The 18784-nt window shown below is 40.8% G+C and overlaps 1 protein-coding gene across 3 annotated transcripts; it reads right to left on the bottom strand.

Moving 5' to 3' along the window:
• Nucleotides 1-6983: 6983 nt before the first annotated feature.
• Nucleotides 6984-18651, bottom strand: HAUS3 (HAUS augmin like complex subunit 3). Of its 3 annotated transcripts, none has more exons than XM_075194215.1 (5): nt 18506-18651; nt 15207-16122; nt 11506-11945; nt 7767-7992; nt 6984-7418 (listed from the first exon to the last, which is right to left on the bottom strand). In XM_075194215.1, the coding sequence occupies exons 2-5, from the start codon at nt 16101-16103 to the stop codon at nt 7194-7196; spliced, it is 1788 nt and encodes a 595-aa protein (XP_075050316.1). In that variant the 5' UTR covers nt 16104-16122; nt 18506-18651; the 3' UTR covers nt 6984-7193. The 3 variants fall into 3 exon arrangements, with proteins under 3 accessions (XP_075050316.1, XP_075050315.1, XP_075050317.1); XM_075194214.1 differs by having other exon boundaries at nt 18510-18651; XM_075194216.1 differs by lacking the exon at nt 18506-18651 and adding an exon at nt 18353-18482.
• Between the last annotated feature and the right edge of the window lie 133 nt (nt 18652-18784).

Genomic DNA, 18784 nt, shown 5'->3' with positions numbered 1-18784 from the left:
GCGGTCAGAACCCTTAATCAGGCCCTGTGAACAAGAGCCATCTGCAAGCAAAATAACTATAGTTGCTTTAATCACTAAAAATTTTGTTTTTTTTTAGAAAAAAAACCCACAAAAAGAAAAATGTGAAAGCATTAGTTTTAACTAATTTATTATTGAATTCATATATGTATACAGTGGTGGAAGTGGGGGTGTACACGATGGTACTCCATACCGCCACTTCTCCTAGTGATAATAGAAAACATCCATACATCCATATTTATTTATAAAAATAACCATACATACTGAGCATTACAGACAGAAACCCAGTGATCGTTTCAGTCAGATATACTGACTTTTCTCAGGGTCTGTTATGTTGATTTTATTTAAACACACACACACACACACACACACACACACACACACACGTGTGAGTGTTTTTAAATAAAATATTTGGGCTTGATGCAAATTTGCACTCAGCAATGTATCAAAACTGCTGCACATATCCAGAGCGGGCTTGGTCTTTCTGGCATGTCAAGTACAGTAAAGGTGTGCTCACATAATTGCAAACAGACCGGAATGGAGATGCAGATACATCTGCTAAAACCGCCTCAATTGCGGATGCCTGAGGACTGGTGCAAATACACGCTGATTGTAACTAGCCTCTTCTGATTGGCCCATTACAACTTCTCCTCTGAAGCGGATTGGGGCTTTCTTTTTTGATTGTGCATCTGTTATAGGATTTTGTGGGCGTATTACAATTATAATTTTTACTGCTGTACGCAAGAAGGAATATTATATCTGCTGTGGTATCGCTATTAGTCTCTATGGAGACTAATAGCGAATGTGTTTTTCACTATCAGAATACATTTTAACAGACTTTTCTTGTGCTTATCACCTGGTTGTGTGTTTGCGTATTTTGGTCCTGATATAAACCTAGCATATTGGGACCAATATGTGCCCAACTCAGCATCACGACCATTGTTTTTAACAATCATAACAATTTTATTTCAAACCAAATTGTATATATTTAAATAACTATTGTGACAGCAGTATTTTTCAAACCCAATCCTCAGGGACCTGTAACAGTGCAGGTTTTCCAGGTCACAAGTAAAATAATTCTACCACCTGCGGATCTTTCAAAATATGTCAGTCAGTAATGAATACACCTGTGCTCTAGAGATATGGAAAACATGCACTGTTAGGGGTACCTGATGACTGGGCTTGGGATACACTGCTCTACAAGCATTGTAGTTATCTGCTAGTTTGGAGTAGCTGTGTGCCAGATGTCTGTCTATACTATCGTTGCTGGAAACAGTAGATCTTCTAAATAAGATTTTTCCTTGGTGTGATGAGTCACCATCACCAACCCATAATTTCCCCACAGCTTTCACAAATATTTAGCTGTTTTAAATTTGTGGGAAGATGAATATGTGGCGCAGAGCTCTCTAACAGTTGCCTTCATGCCACCATATTAGGATTGAAAGGTCAGCCAATACTCATTAAGTCTACTGTAATGCAGCACATGGCAGGGATCACACCCAAGCAGTTAGAAAAGAAAATACTTCTATTTAAACCGAAGAGGCAGAATTATTCAGGACCATCAGCTTCCTAAGGAAAAGTGAGCTGGGTGGAATATCCAGGAAGGTCTTTTTATTATTATTATTATTATTAATTTTTATTTATAGGGCGCCACTAGGTATCCGTAGCGCCGTACAGGGACAGACAGAAACACGATACAGGGTGAGACAGCACGGTACAGTTCACAAAAAGCACAGTAACTCCGAAGCTCAATATACAGCTAGATGAGAGGTGAGAGCCCCCAGCGGGGTAGAGAGGGGTGTAGAAGGGCAAGAGGACCTCACGGAAGAGACATGGAGCTGGAGAGCAGAGTTAAGGTGGTGGAGAACAGGAGAGGAGGCCCTGCTCGAAGGAGCGTACAATCTAAGGGGAGGGTAGGACGGACAGAGACGCAATGGTGGGAGGAGGGAATGGGGAGAACGGAGGCAGAGACGGAGAGGGGGGGGGGAGAGGAGAATGAAAAGGAGGGAGGTAAGAGGGGGACAGAAGTGGGAGGGGGGTAGGGGAGACTGGGAGGAGGTCAATTAGGTCAACTAGGTGGGGGACTGGAGGGCTTTAAGGAAGAGGTGGGTTTTTAAGGCCCGTTTGAAGCTGGACAAGTTGGGGGAAGTTCTGATGGAGCAGGGGAGCTGGTTCCAGTGGAGGGGGGCAGCGTGGGAGAAGTCTTGGATGCGAGCATGGGAGGAGGTAATCGGGGGAAGACAGGCGGCAGTCGTTAGCTGAACGCAGAGGGCGGGATGGAGCGTGAATGGAGATTAGGTTGGAGATGTAGGGAGCAGTGGAGTTGGAGAGGGCCTTGAAAGTAAGAGCGAGGAGCTTGAACACGATTTTGTAGGGGATGGGGAGCCAGTGGAGGGAATGGTAGAGGGGGGAAGACAGAAGAGGAGCGGCGAGAAAGGAAAATGAGCCGAGCGGCAGCATTGAGTACGGAGCGTCTTTGTTGCGCATTCAACAAAAAGTTGGGTATAACCTTTGACTTATTTACGCAGGTAAGCAGCCTAGCTGCCTGGCTGACAGGTGTGTTTACAATGCATTAGCTAGTGCCCTGAAGATCTAGAGGTTTTGTGCTGTTATTCTGTTTGTTTGTGCTGCATGGTTTGCTCGGTTACACTGCATGTAATAAAATAACAGACCCGTACATACAAGTCATCTTTACCCCGAAGGACTGTGTAACTGTAGATTCCAGACAAAACATTACCCAGAGTAAGGTGACTTTGTCACACTATATATCTCTATAGTCTGTATAGTATAATCTAATATATATCTGTATCTAATATACACTATATAGACAAAAGTATTCAGACACTTGATCATTACACCAACAGGGATTGTAATGACATTGTATTGAAATACATATACTTAAATATAGAGTTGGTCCCCCTTTTGCAGTGATAACAGCTTCCACTCTTCTTGGAAGGCTTTCCACAAGATGTTGGAGGGTTTCTGTGGAAATTTGTGTCCATTCATTCTGTACAGCAATCATGAGGTCAGGCACTGATGTTGGACAAGAAGGCCTGGCTCGCAATCTCCGTTCCAGTTCATCCAAAAGAAGTTCAATAGGGTTGAGGTCAGGGCTCTGGGCCGGTCAGTCAAGTTCTTCTACACCAAACTCATCTTTGTAGTCCTTGTTTTGTGCACTGGGGAATAGTCATGTTGGAATAGAAAAGGACCTTCCCCAAACTGAGTAGGAATAATAGCATTGTCCAAAATGACTTCATATGCTGAAGCATTAAGATTGCCCTTCACTGAAAAACAGCCCCATAGCATTATCCTTCCTCCACCAAACTTCACATTTGGCATAATGCAGTCATACAGGTAAAGTTCTCCCAGCATTCGCAACAACCCAGACTCTCCCATCTGACTGCCAGAGGAGCGTGATTCATCACTCCACAGAAAACATTTCCACCACTCCAGTCGTGTCGGTTTGCTTTACACCACTCCATCCGAAGCTTGGCATTGGCCTTGGTGATGTGAAGCTTGCATGCAGCTGCTCGCCCATGGAAACCCATTCCAATAAGCTCCCGCTGCCCAATTTTTGTGCTTACATTAATGCCAGTGGAAGTTCGGAACTCTTCAGCTATGGAATCAGCAGAACATTAACTATTTTTACACACCATGCGCCATAGCAGTTGTTGACCCCGCTCTGTGACTTTACTTGGTCTTCCGCTTCGTGGCTGAGTTGCTGTTGTTCCTAAATGCTTCCAATAATATCACTTACAGTTGACCGTGGATTATCCAGCAGGGATGAAATTTCACAAACCGTCTTATTGCACAGTTGGCATCCTATCACAGTACCACGCTTGAAGTCAACGAGCTCTTCAGAACGACCCATATAGTATCACAAATGTTTGCAAATGGAGACTGCATGGCTAGGTGCTTGATGTTATACACCTCTGGCAACGGGTCTGATTGAAACACCTCAATTCAATAATTAACAGGTGTGGCCAAATACTTTTGACCATATAGTGTATAAAGCACAAAAATGCAGGAACACTTAAAGCACTAAAGCCATATTAATCACAATAGGAAACATTTATGTAGTAAACTCTGCAGTATCATTATATATCTGTAATAAATGAGATTTTAAGTGTAATTTGACCAAATTATGTCTGCCCATCTACATCTATCGACTTCCATACCAAGGTACTTACCTCTCATACTCTCACCATGGGCCCTTCTTGCTGGATCATCTTTCACTGTAACTTCTGCCAATGTGACCCATTAGGGAGAGGATGAAGATGTTTGTGACTATGTGGAGCTCATGCAGATTCCACTGTGGGTGCAGCCCGAGTTTGACCTTGATAACCTTCATCATCCTCTGGCAGGTTATCTTCGGCCAATCTCCTGCCTTCCTCATCTTCACAGATGCTTAAGAGATGTTAATACCTTTTTTCCCAGCGCTTGGCCTTAGGGACTCCCAGGAGACAACGAGTCTCCTGGATTAATTAGAAAATAAGTACCTCCAGTGATGCTATGTGTCTACCTGAAAGGGCAGAACTGAAGCAGATAACCACTGTTCCACCAGGAATGTGATGACCCTCTGGCACCACATGGCTCCAGTTCCTACAAATTGGTGGCGAATTGGTAGCACAACAATGCCAAACGCACCCTAATTCCCTCTGGATCATAAGGGTGAGTTTTAATCTGTTAAACATTTACAGCAAACTATCTTAAAACACATTTTAAACCACACATATTATATATAAAACATCCCCCACAGCATGTGTGTGGGGAAGGACATTTTAAACTATTCAGCACACAGAACATTTTACATTACTAGAAATCACACTCCATAATAGCATGTTCCGCAGTACGTGTGAGAGGGACCCCACCACATCCGTCTTTCTTCATTTATACACAGTAGTTTACGACTTCAGCACCTCCTTTACCTTCAGGTTTCACAGCAATGTTCTTATTGGAAGATATTCATCCATAATCTAAGCACATTAGACACGAGAGCTATAAAACCATGCTCTACAAAGAACGGGAGATTTTCTCAGGGTTGTTCAGAATTCTTTATCACAAAAGTATTATTTTAGGTGGTTTCTGAGCAAACCCGCAGCTATAGATAACTGTAATTTAGAAATGGGGCGGAAGGTCAGTCTTCTGGAGAGTACCTTATGTTCTTTGTTTACAGTGTAGTAGGCTAGGACACAATGCAGTTGTGTCTATCATTAGTTGTTAGTTTTGGAATTAATCACTGGAATTTCTTGTAGTTGATGAGGGAAGTTTTTTTTTTTTTTTAGTCTGGTATACTAAGATTTATAGGTGTGTGAAACAGTGTTTCTGATATGGTATTGCAGAATAAAAGCATTTTACATCATCCAGTGTGGTTCAGATTGCAGATCAGTTTTGCAATACCCCTTCAGTTCGCATGTTTAATCATTGTCTAAGAGGCCTTGTTGTCCCAAACATTTGCTGTATCAACTGAAGCTAGTTATACGTCTAAAGTAGAGATGTTATCTCCACACAGTGGAGGCAGCCGACTCGGCTATAAAAAACAAACCATATTCCTAAATATTTGGTCCTATCAATTATTTATATAGAGTAAGACTACTGCACAGCACTTTGCAACTGAGAACACAATAATAACCAACATAGCATACAAAGAAGAGGCCTCTGTTCGTAAGCTTGTACTCTATAGGGAACTAGGAGGTTCAGTGCCACAGATTACATATTGTAACAGTCAGACCGGAATGAGAAAAAGTGCTCAATAGAGCTATATGATCCAGTCACAGGGCAGTGTTTGGGGGGGCAGTAGGCTGCTTGTGTATAGAAAGAGAAATGCTGGGTGTGAACAGTTTACAGCTGTGATAATCGAGAACAATAGGCTAGAAAGGACATGAAGGCAGTTAGGCTAGGTACATACTACAGAAATTTTCTCCCGATGGGTTATCTATAATGATTTTATCAACAACTGAAAAAAAAAGTCTGGATCAGCATGCTGTACACACTATGTATGTTCTACAAGATTTACCTTCAGATCTGTGCTCTTCATCTGTCATAACCATCAGCTGAAAAGATCATGACTCTAAACTCTATGGAGATCCTCATTGTGAGTACAGACACTGCAGGATTGGAACAACATGGTTCCATCGTTGAACGAGATTTTCAAGTCAACTGGAAAAGCTCAATCAACGATTTCATGTGCTTTGGAACGCTAATTGTTCCAGGATACACACGACTGTGATATCAGTCGTTTATCGTCTCATTGGCCCAACAATCTGCTGAAAACACTGTTGTGTACCCAGCCTTACTGGCAATTGAGAAGTTTTTTGCTTTTGACACTGATGTTTTGAAGATGATTTGAAGAGAGAGTGAATGTGGGTACTGAAAGAGAGGGAGGAGGAGAGAATAACTCCCAGGCAGCAGACATGTTAGATGGCCTTAGCACAGCACACCTATTATACATAAAACATTCCCTGCAGCATGTGTGTGGGAAAGGACATTTTAAACTAGTCCACATAAATGTATTATTCTTTTGTTGGAATGGGTGGGTGAAGAAAGGCTTTACATGACTTCCACAGTGGTCCTCTTCAGCAGCTTTTCTTGTAGGCCTCTATCAATTCTGGCATCTGGGGGTGTGCAGGACATGTCGACACAGGCTACAATAAATCCTATTGTGCCCTCAGAGCCTAACGGAGCGAGGTTGGGCATGTGTAAGAGACTGAAACCACCACAGGACAGGACTCTGGCATATCCTTAGACAGCACGAGTGTCCACAGATTCAGCCAGTCGCCTGTGCTACTGCATGATAACATATACAGCTTGGAAGCTGCCCGTTTATCTGGACTTACCTACCACAATATACCAGCCACAGTAATGATATAGCTAGAAGGCAGCATGGATACAATGTATCTCTACATTTGTCCATGTATTCCTTTGTGCTTTTAATGTAAATAAATAAATAAAAATGAAGCCTACTATACACATTAATGAAAAGAAATATATTTGATTTATACATCTTAAAATAGTTCATAAAAGAAAATGTTAAAATAGATGTAGCTTCCCCAATAATAATGATGACTAAAAATATTTAAAAGGTGCATTAGTTAAAAAGCATAAAGTAAACACAGATTTACAGTTTCTAAAGTCATTGTGGAACATGATTGCATCTACAATTCAGATAATGATACTTATGAAGAGGATTTGATGTCTGCCTGGGACTCCAGATTTTCAACAATAGTCTTTAAAAGGTCTTCATTCTGAAAAAAGTACACATAAAGCTGTTTCTCCAACCTATCAAACTTGCTAGACTGCAAAATCTTCCTCTTTACTGCCAGATCCTCCACAACCTCCAATAAAATCCGGTTCAATTTGTCCAGGTGGTAATTTAAATTTTGAAAATTAGCCGACAGCTCCTGAAGGGACAATCAAAACGTCAACTTCAATTATTATACAATATTTCTACATACACCACTAAACCAAACACACAGAACACATTACACTTATTTAGAACATCCCAAACATAGCTTTTATCCACAAACCTACATACCAAACGTTTATGCATTTTCTCTCAAACATTAAACACCACTCCTTTCCCAATGTGAAAAACCGTTCACCTGCCTCTACTGTCATTATCCGTATTCATAGAGGTATGGAATGTATCATCACAGCATGTTACCTCACTCCCACAAAGATATATACATCCAAACAACCCTCAAACTCTGAACCGGTTTATGATTTTTTTTTTAGTATTTGTAACTTACTGGGGTATGTAACATCAGCTCACTTTTATCAAGGTACATATCATTCTGTATCGCCTTCAGATTAGTTTCCAGCTTGGATATAAAAATGGACTTTTCTTGCTCAGAAACTGCCAGCTGATCTTTCAGAGAAGTGATGTCCTGGGATAATTTCTGAGCCATGGATTCTAAAATGTTGTATGTTCTAAATAGTTTCTGCATGTGATCCTCATCTAGAATCTGGAATAATCTGCAACGCATAAGGTTTACAATGAGGTGCAATACAAAAATGCATGTTACTATTCCTAAGATACATAACTACAATACATATGCCACTCACATATCTCCTAGTTATTCCTGGATACATTTAAAAGGGTAACAAAAATCAAAAATTGTGCACACATTCGTTAAAATTATTGTTCTGGATACCACAATGATAAATCTGTAGTTAGAGACACAGGAAAATTGTAAATATTAGACATGTCTTAGCAACATCTGTAATCACAACAAGAGTCGTGTTCTACCAAATGGCAGCAATAGTCATGCCTCAATCTTTTAAGTGACAATTTCAGGCAGAACTCCAGCTTTAAGTATTCTGCGTTACTCCAGTAACGTGCGATACCCAGCATAAGGATTTTAATCAGGCAATACATATTTTTACCATTTGAGTCGAATAATTTTTTAAAGGTCATATTCAAAATATTGAAAGAAAAACAAAAACACCAATAACACCAGAGAAGTACAACAACACAGCTAGGGTCATCTTTGACTGGAAAGTTTGAGCGTTCACACTGACCAAGGTGAAACATCTGCCCCTTTTCCAGTCTTTAGTATAGATGGTATTAACAGGGATCATTACAGCAACATGGCAGAACTCCTCTGATGGAAATCCTAAGTGTATATATTGACACTACTTGGAATCCAGTGTGGGGTTATTAAAATAGTACAAGGTTGGAGAGGGGGCACTCAGTCAGTTGTACAGCCAAAGCTTAACAGTTACTCAAAATAGGGTTGCTATTGAAGCCCTACATATCGAGGAGAGAGATGTATATTTATGGTGAAAAATATTTTTAGAGGGTTTACGGGTCTGTTAAAAAATTACACTTCCTTTCCCTCTAGTGCCTTTGTTGGGACAAAGAAACATTTCCCAGTATTCAGCTTTTGCAGACAACGTTCCATGTTCCACAACACTCTTACAGCAGTCAGACCTGCCCTTTTATCTACAAGTTATCTCGATCATAACGTCACTGGGGTTACCAGTAAGTTACAGAAGTTAATGCTCACTTGTAGCTATAACTTTCAACACGGTCACTGGGGAAGCTAAACTAATTCTAATGGTTCCAGGAGGATGGAATGAACAGCCAATGCTTGCTGCTGATGCAGAGGGTACAGCCAGAGAAAGAGGATTGGTGGGAACAATACAGAAGATTACATTATCAGGCACCCTGGAAATAGATTTGTCCAGCCTTGGAATAACCCAAGGTGGAAGCAGGCCTTATTTATTTATGTTGTCCCTGTTTAGAAAATTACTTTTTGTCTCTCTCACCTCTTACACACATAGCGGCATATTCAATTGTTAGCGAGACGGATGAAAATCCCGCGCTTGTTTTTTCCTGTTCGAGCGCTCATTTTAAAAAAAACAAAATACGCTCAATTCAACTGTTAACATTGCAGCCACCCCCTCGCGCTCTATTATTGGTCCTAGTGAGTTTGAAATGAGGAGTGGTTAAGGCAGTCATTTTAGTATAAAAAATTAATGCAAATGAATGTAATAAAGAAGGGCCCCAGCACTGCAAAGGAGATTGGGCCCCTACACTGCAATGAAGAAGGGCCCCAGCACTGCACAAGAGAATGGACCCCCGCACTGCAATCAAGAAGGGCCCCAGCACTGCAAGCAACAATGCCCCAGCCCCTGGACAGCAGATTTAAAGATTTTACAAGCAGGTAAATTTTTTGCCATTTACAAACATTTCTTGAACACTGGCCAAGCATGGACATTTGTAAGGTACAAATATTTGTGGGACAGTGGGCAAGCCGGACCTTTCTTCGAAGGTACAAATATTTGTTGGGACTTTGCGTAAATGAGTGTGTGTAGATAAAGCATCAGAAAACTGAGGATTTCGTCCATGGTGAGTATTTTGTTTTTAATAAAAATCTATGGTGTACATGAGGGTGTTAACTGTATTTCTTGGGGTTTTATTATTTTTAATAAATATTTGTGGTTGGAATGAGGGTGTTGTGCTTTTATTTAACATTTTGCTTTGTGGAACTACAGATCACAGCCAGCCGTGGGTGTAAGAGCATGTTGGCACTTGTGGTTCTACAAGTGCAAACATGCCCTGGGTGCAATGGGTACGCTGGTGCTTGTAGTTAGACAAGTAGCAGCATGCCCACACTATTTAGGCTAACATGGCTGGCTGGGACATGTAGTTCCACAAGTCAAAATTATTATTTTCTTTCATACAAAATCCCCATTTATTACCCTACTACCCACAGCCCAGGGGTAGTAGGAAGAGCCCTAGTGCTATCGGCACTGGGCTGGGTGTCCCTAGGGGGGTGGCCCACTTACATTTTTCAGCGGACCACACTCCCTAGGGAATCCAGGCCAGCGCTGAACAGTCTGTGGATGTTTAGTCATTATGGCCGTGGGACCCAAACTGCGTTTCCCCCCCCCACCCCTGCTATAGTGCCCATCATCCGGGCTGGTTTGGCTAGTGCTGGTTCAATTAAAATAGGGGGAACCCTACGCAAAATTTTTCAAAGATTTTAACACACTCAGCAATAGCCTGCCAGCACTAGGGTTAAGACTAAATAGAGTGGGGAGCAAACGCTTTTGGTTTTAAAAAATAAATAAATAACATGCTACTTTTCACAATTTTGATGAGAGCTGACTGAGGTCAGGCACAACCACCCCCATCCCTAACAAAAAAAAAAAAAAAAGTTTAAATACATGCACCACTAATGGATTTTTTTAAAGGGGAACTTTGAAAAAAATATTAATTATTACACTGTTATTTTTTTAAAAAAATAGTAGTTTTCAGGTTATTTTAATAACCCTTTACACCTATTTTTTCAGTTTAATTTATTTTTTCTTTGAGCAGACCAAGGAGGTGCGAGATGAAACAGCAGATTTGCCTGTTTCACCCACAGCGTTAAAAAACAATTGAATAGCTTTTTCCGCTGAAGGTTTGCATCCAGCCTATACTTTAACATTGACAAACGTTTGGAGTGCGATAAGACCGTTTCGGTAAAAAAAAAAAAAAAAAAAAAAAAAAAAAAAGATTAGAATTGCGGGAGAAGTTTCCGCGCTCGAAAAGAAAAAAAAAAAGACAACTCGCTCGAAATTACAAACTCGCTAACAATTGAATACCCCCCAGAATGTTAATTAGGTTTATAGGCACACAGCTCTGTGCATCTCTCCTGCTTCCCACTATAGTCCATGACATATTATAGTGAAAACTACCATGATCACATACGCTGCATTACACTGTATCAGGGATTCACAGATCTTAAATGGTTTTGGTGGTGTCATAACTTGAGAGGAAGTGAAAACAAATAGCACCCAATGCAGTGAAAATTTCTTACACAACAAACATTACAAAAAGAATACACGACTAATCAGGACTTAAGCACGACACACAGCAGAGGGCGTTATTGTTTACAGAAAAGTAGCTGGTGATCCCTCAACATATGAGAACGGTTATTTTTCTGCTGCATACAACAGATTACTTGCAGTTGTATACTGAAGAGGTTACAGACTTACCCATGAGTAGCTTTATCATTGGAATCAATATTAGTCCTTGCTGTAGTGGAGGATAACAAGGTAACATCAGACATCATCGTTAACCTTGTTTCCAGTTTTTCTGCACTTTGTTTTAGCTCTTGAATCAAGGCTTCCAGTTGGCGGTTAACATTTCTGTGTTTCATCAGTTCCAGTTCATAGCCCAGCTGTAAGAGTTCGTAGGAGGCTTTCTGTTTCATCAGATGGTTGCATACTATGTCTTGTCTGGAGGTGTATAAATTGTAGCGAGCAATCTGCAGATCGTAGTCTCCCTTCACAATCGGCATGTTCAACAGCTGGGCGCTCACCTGAACCAGCTCTGGCAGAGTGTCTCTCTTAATGGCATCTATGCGATTTTCAATCTGGGACGTCTCCTCTTTTAAACTCGAGATTCTGACCTTCAGCTTATCTTTGTGAGAGGCCTTCACAATACAAAGAAAAACATTTATGCTTCATAGTTCTCACAATTGTCTAAGATGTCATGTGCCCAGTGCCGGATTAACCCGAGGTCTAACTGGGCTATAGCCCAGGGGCCTCGGGCATCCAGGGGGCCCTTCAAAGTCCTCAGCAGCATTATTGATCGGTCCAGGGGCGGGGGCGCCCCCAGCCCGATCAATGCTGCTGACCACTGTCACTGTAGTCCTCCGTCCCCGGCGCTCAGTAATCTGCTTACTGAGATCTCGCGAGTGAACTCTCGCGAGATCTCCTCAGTAAGGAGCTTACAGCGCGCCGGGGACGGAGGACTACAGTGACAGGTAAGCGCTTGGGAAGGGTCCTCATGGGGTACGGGGGGGCGGCGGGTGGCTCACATTGGGGGCCTCACGGGGGAATGGAGGCGCCCTTAGCCCAGGGGCCTCCATTCCCTTAATCCGGCCCTGCATGTGCCAAACACAATAGGATACAAATAAATCATTTTAATAAAATGCTACAGGATTCTTGCTGTTCCACTGCATTATGAAAAATCCCCAGAAGTGTTTTCAGGCGCTGCCATCTTTATCTTCAGTTCATGTAGTTAAGTTTAGCAAACATAGGAATGAGCAGCATCATTGTCTTATATTTTTAAAAATTAACTTTAGTGCTTTGTTTTTTAAATGGCATCAACATATTACCCAGTGCTGTACAGAGTGATAACGTGAACATCCAATATTATAACAATATAGTAACACATAATTAAAAGATATACAAATGAATAACTGCACATATGCAAGACAATCACCATATAGTCATATACAGGTATTATCTAGCATGTTAGGGGTTTTCTAGGGAAGCTTTCCTGTAATTTGGAACACCATGTCCAAGTCTAAAAAAAAATTATATTTTTTTTTATACTTGGACAGAAGCAATGAACAACAAAGTTCAATATAGATTATGTTAGAAGTTTCAGATGTTCCAAGGATTCTGCCGCTACTCTAAGCTGGGATCACCGGGAAGCAGTATCCACTCTCAGACTGATATGGTATGAATTTCCAGATAAAATACAAGGTGCTGAAAAAATATTACTTAAGTCATCCCGTGTAACATTCCAGATAAAGAGGATAACATCTATGGACCTATGTCAGAGCATCATTTCTTTACTGCATGGATTATTATAACATATATTATATTTTTACAGTTTTCCCATAAAAAGATTGGTAACTAGGCACAAATTTTGCCTCCATCACGGACCCTGTAATTTGATGAAAGAATTGGCCTGAAAAAAACAAAAAAAAAAACCTGGGACAGTATAAAGTAGATACTGTCAAGAAGTTAAAAAAAAATAAAAATAAAAAAGTCAAGAAAATGTTGCAAATACGTATTGGTTGATGCAGGTATATAATGATTTTGCGCAACAGCTAAGTTGTAGTTGTCCAATTAGTTTGGTCGAGAATATTAAGCATTTGTGTGGTGTCTTTTTTATAGTATCACCAGACGTTGAAAAAAAGGTCTATAGATAATGTATATTAGATCCTTTCCCAGAAACGATTGGTCTGTGCGAGAGGTGAATCAGCCTATTTATCAACCCCTGAACCATACGGAAACGGCTTTTTCTGTATGGTTTAGGCATTTTGAAGCAAAATATTAAATTTATTAAAAAGTCTAATGCAGGAGATATCTCCTGCGTTAGGCAAACTACTGCTTTAACCAAAGTCACCATACTACTCAGTGGGGACTGTGGTCTGGCAACTTTATCACGTTCCGAAAAGCCTGGCTTTTTGGAACTGGTCCTCTATGAATAACGCCATCTAAGGAGTAAGTTAATCATTGTATCCTATGGGGAGAGCACTGCAGTAGACAGATCTTTGGATCCCTCACCGCAGCTTGACTGCTCTCCCCTCAGGTTACTATAGCAAAATGTGTCTGTGCATGTGTGACCTCAGGTGCGCAAAACCACTTTGCAATAGTGACCACAGAGGAGAAGCAGACACCGGGAGATTTAAGGTACATGAAGTCATTGTTGACATGACAGATAATTAACAGGTAAAAACCCCTAAATGCTATAAAACATTTGATAAACAATAAAAGACTTGATCAGATAATCATTGGGTTTGTTTCGGGGCACCACAGACTGGGCAATGGCCCACATTTGCTGCTGAAGACACACTGCGTGTGGACAACTTTACAAGACCTTGATCAGTGATTTGTTACTACCCCTTATTTATAGAAGCAGAGGGTCTTCGTCTATGGGCTAGGATCCAAAACAAAGGTTGTCACACCATTTAGGGTGGGCCCCTGATTGATTTTAATAGTACTTATCTTGAATTTTGTATTCATTAATGTCAAGTGCACTACCACCTCACACATGCTTACCAACAGCATCTGCCAGGCAATAATATTTAACAGGAATAGGGGCAGATATTTTGAATACTGCAAAGAGGTCAGGGCAGGACATTTAAATTTGACATATCTAGAGAAGGTATGTGGCGAATCTGGCACCTGATTGAACAGAGTTGTGGCCATCCAATCAGATCACCAACCCCCCCTAACAAATCAAGTCTCTCTGCTGCTGCTGCTCCTCCTCCTCCGTGGCCTGGCAGGTGATATTAAGCAAAAATTGGGATCGAAAACTGGATGGAGGCACTCACAGAAGTGCAAAATATGGGTGCTATCTAAAACTTGACAAACGTGAACCTCAAGATCTAATACAGTAAGAACAACACCTATAGGTGAGAGCTCCTGATAGGTGGTGTCGCCCCATACACACTGCATCTTTCATGGTCATTTTGTAAATTTTGGTTTTCATGTTTGGGCCACATTGTGAAGAATGTGTTGGAGAATACTTGATCAAGAGATGGACTATAAGTATTATTTATTCATAGTCACATTTATATTTATATATTTTAACACGCTGTATATACGCTTTAACTTTTTTTTTTTTTAGATACCTTGATGTTTTCTGAATATTGTTCAACGTGTATATGGTTGATTTAGAATACATTTTATCTGCCACTGAAGGTGAAGCGCTTCAAAGAAACCCCTCCTCTATTTATTTAATGTAAAGTATAATGTCATCTGTACCTTCTGTATCATGCCATTGCATGTTATTTGTTTGTATAACAAGTCCCTCAATGTACAGTGCTGAGGACTATGTTAGTGCCTTATAAATGACAATTATATTATCAACAACAGTATAGAACAGATATATAGCTCATGAGCTTATAAATTCCATTGTTACACAACACTACTCAGAGATACTTCATTCTTACCTTGCTCTGCATTACACTAGAATTACTTTCCACCCATTTTAGACCGACCTTCAAACTTCCATGTTTTGCCTTTGCCTGTATCAGCTTGTGTTTGGCAGTGATATACGCCAACTGCAGTCTCATCATCTCTTTGCACTTGTTCTCGAGGGCAGAGTCATCACAGGTGTTTCTATCCAGCTGAACAAGCTGAAAGTCATTATCTGAACCCTTAATACATTTAGAGAAACCCTCAAAAAAATGTTCCTTCGTGAACTGAGTGAGTGCAGTAGTGCTTTGCTCTTCACATGACAAATACTTATCTAGGAGAACCTTAAAAAGGAAAATTGGCGATGATACCTTAGTACCTTTTTCATGGGGTGCGTAGAATGCCATTAGCTTCTGAATGCCATCAACCACAGTTTGGAGCTCGTGATTCAGCTTGTTACTCGTGACCTGCGTGACACTCAGTGTTTCTTTCAAGGATTTTGCCTCCTCATCTTCTTTACCTTTGAATTTCAAGCAGGAGTTAACGTTGGCAGAAGCCATCATCTGTAGTTTATTGCGTCTCTTTAAGTGGAGTCTTCGTAACGTCTGCAGGGTATGAAGCTCTTCCTCCAGCTGTTCTCTGGACATTTCTTCCAAAGCATCTTTAGAGCTAGATGGTTTGCAAGTTTTCATTACCTCATTTAAAGCTGTTTCATCCAGAACAGCTCTTTCTGACCCCTTTAAGTCATTAAAAGCCTGCAATTTTTCCTCCGAAACTACATTTTGCTCTGTAACACTAACACAGAACCAGTCTAGGAATGATTTAAAATGCGTGGTTTCAAACAGCCAGTCAAAATCTTCTCCTTCTAGCTTAGAGGCTTTAGGATAGCCTATCTTCCCCAGTGTCTGAACAAACCGATCCCCACAACTCATGATTGGCACTTCAAGAATTCTACAAAATTAATACATTAAAAAGTAAGTTACTTAAGGAAGAGCTTTTTTTTTTTTTTTTTTGTTAAGTATAACCTTAGAAATTTCATTAACAGGAAAACTAGATACAAATAAGCTGAATTGACTAATAGTGAAATCACCAATGTTATATTATGCTAAATGTGTTAAAAGTAAGCCAATTCTTAGAGGAAGGAAATTAAGAAAAAACAACAAATAATGAACCAACTAAAAAATTTATCTGCAATGAAAAATTAAAGAATTATACTGCACTTGGCATTATTGTGTCTACGCTTTGTTATTTTGGGCTTGGACATTCATCATGGCAGAGAGAAAACAGCACTGACCACATATGCTGTTTAAAATATTGGGTGCACCAAAACATGCAAATGGGAAAGGGTTCAATAAAGAACATCTCATATGTCTGTATATACAATAATACAGTGTATTATGATTATGTCTGTATAGAATGTAATATAATAGTATGATGTTTAGTGGTCAGGTCATTTAGGGGTGTAGTGCCCTATATCTGTAAAGTAATATAATAGTATGATACTGTACAGTGGTCAGGTCATGTTGGAGGTGCAGTGTCCTATGTCTGTACAGAGTGTAATATAATAGTATGATAATGTACAGTGGTCAGCCTGGAGCAATGAGCAGCATAGAGGAGGGACGCCGGCGCCGCAATCACGTGAGTATGGTTTTGTTGTTTTGTTTTTTTTTTAACTACCCTGCTCCCCCCACCAACGACCGAGCCACCCCCGCCGGAAAAAAAAATAAAAAAATGCCCTTGCCCGGGTAATTAGTACCCGCTCTCCCCCCCCCCCTCTCGGCGGCCCTGAGTGTCCTATGTCTGTATACAGTAATATAATAGTATGATAATGTACAGTGATCAGGTCATGTTGGGGGTGCAGTGTCCTATGTCTGTATAGAGTAATATAATAGTATGATAATGTAGTGATCAGGTCATGTTGGAGGTGTAGTGTCCTATGTCTGTATAGAGTAATATAACAGTATGATAATGTCCAGTGGTCAGGTCATGTTGGAGGTGTAGTGTCCTATGTCTATACAGTAATATAATAGTATGATAATGTAGTGATCAGGTCATGTTGGAGGTGTAGTGCTCTATGTCTGTATAGAGTAATATAATAGTATGATAATGTCCAGTGGTCAGGTCATGTTGGAGGTGCAGTGTCCTATGTCTGTATAGAGTAATATAATAGTATGATAATGTCCAGTGGTCAGGTCATGTTGGAGGTGCAGTGTCCTATGTCTGTATAGAGTAATATAATAGTATGATAATGTCCAGTGGTCAGGTCATGTTGGAGGTGCAGTGTCCTATGTCTGTATAGAGTAATATAATAGTATGATAATGCCCAGTGATCAGGTCATGTTGGAGGTGCAGTGTCCTATGTCTGTATAGAGTAATATAATAGTATGATAATGTCCAGTGGTCAGGTCATGTTGGAGGTGCAGTGTCCTATGTCTGTATAGAGTAATATAATAGTATGATAATGTCCAGTGGTCAGGTCATGTTGGAGGTGCAGTGTCCTATGTCTGTATAGAGTAATATAATAGTATGATAATGCCCAGTGATCAGGTCATGTTGGAGGTGCAGTGTCCTATGTCTGTATAGAGTAATATAATAGTATGATAATGTCCAGTGGTCAGGTCATGTTGGAGGTGCAGTGTCCTATGTCTGTATAGAGTAATATAATAGTATGATAATGTCCAGTGGTCAGGTCATGTTGGAGGTGCAGTGTCCTATGTCTGTATAGAGTAATATAATAGTATGATAATGCCCAGTGATCAGGTCATGTTGGAGGTGCAGTGTCCTATGTCTGTATAGAGTAATATAATAGTATGATAATGTCCAGTGGTCAGGTCATGTTGGAGGTGTAGTGTCCTATGTCTGTATAGAGTAATATAATAGTATGATAATGTCCAGTGGTCAGGTCATGTTGGAGGTGTAGTGTCCTATGTCTGTATACAGTAATATAATAGTATGATAATGCCCAGTGATCAGGTCATGTTGGAGGTGTAGTGCCCTATGTATGTATACAGTAATATAATAGTATGATCATGTCCAGTGGTCAGGTCATGTTGGAGGTGTAGTGTCCTATGTCTGTATAGAGTAATATAATAGTATGATAATGCCCAGTGATCAGGTCATGTTGGAGGTGAAGTGCTCTATGTCTGTACACTGTACATATAAGAAGCAGGGGATCTCTCACATAGCAGTCACGCTGTGGATTGTAGTGCTGTCTGTGTGTAATATGTCATAGTGAGAGTGTGACCATGTGATAGTATTAGCCCCGGTATAGTTCTATACAGCGATCTGCTCTGCCGGCGATGTAATGGTATCTGTGAATAAGAGAATGAAGCACCTACTACTCTGACAGCGCCTTCACATTTCCCGCTGCTGGCGCCGAATCACTCCCTTCACGTGACGTCACGACGTGCAGTACGGAGACGCGCAGGGGTCACACATCCTCCGCTGAGACATACGACAGGCCGCGGGTGTCGTTCGGCCACGCCCCATCCCCAGAACGCGTCGAATCAGGTCGGGGTGGGGGGCGGAGGGATTTACATCACATTAGAAGGGTTCATAATGAGACGCGCGCGCCGCAGCCGTTGGTTTGATTACGTCACTTGGCAGTTTCCCG

Source organism: Mixophyes fleayi, chromosome 1 (assembly GCF_038048845.1).
Source record: "Mixophyes fleayi isolate aMixFle1 chromosome 1, aMixFle1.hap1, whole genome shotgun sequence".
Lineage (NCBI taxonomy): Eukaryota > Metazoa > Chordata > Amphibia > Anura > Limnodynastidae > Mixophyes > Mixophyes fleayi.
This window is presented reverse-complemented; position numbering and strand designations above follow the sequence as displayed.

What these genes read in the sequence shown, in the direction of transcription:
- HAUS3 (XM_075194215.1), bottom strand. Translation starts at nt 16,103, where the DNA reads ATGAGTTGTGGGGATCGGTTTGTTCAGACACTGGGGAAGATAGGCTAT. An exon ending in CTAGTGTAATGCAGAGCAAG is followed by an intron (nt 11,946 to 15,206) that starts GTAAGAATGAAG and finishes TGTATTGTGAAG; the next exon opens with GCCTCTCACAAAGATAAGCT. An exon ending in AGCTGATGTTACATACCCCA is followed by an intron (nt 7,419 to 7,766) that starts GTAAGTTACAAA and finishes TTGTCCCTTCAG; the next exon opens with GAGCTGTCGGCTAATTTTCA.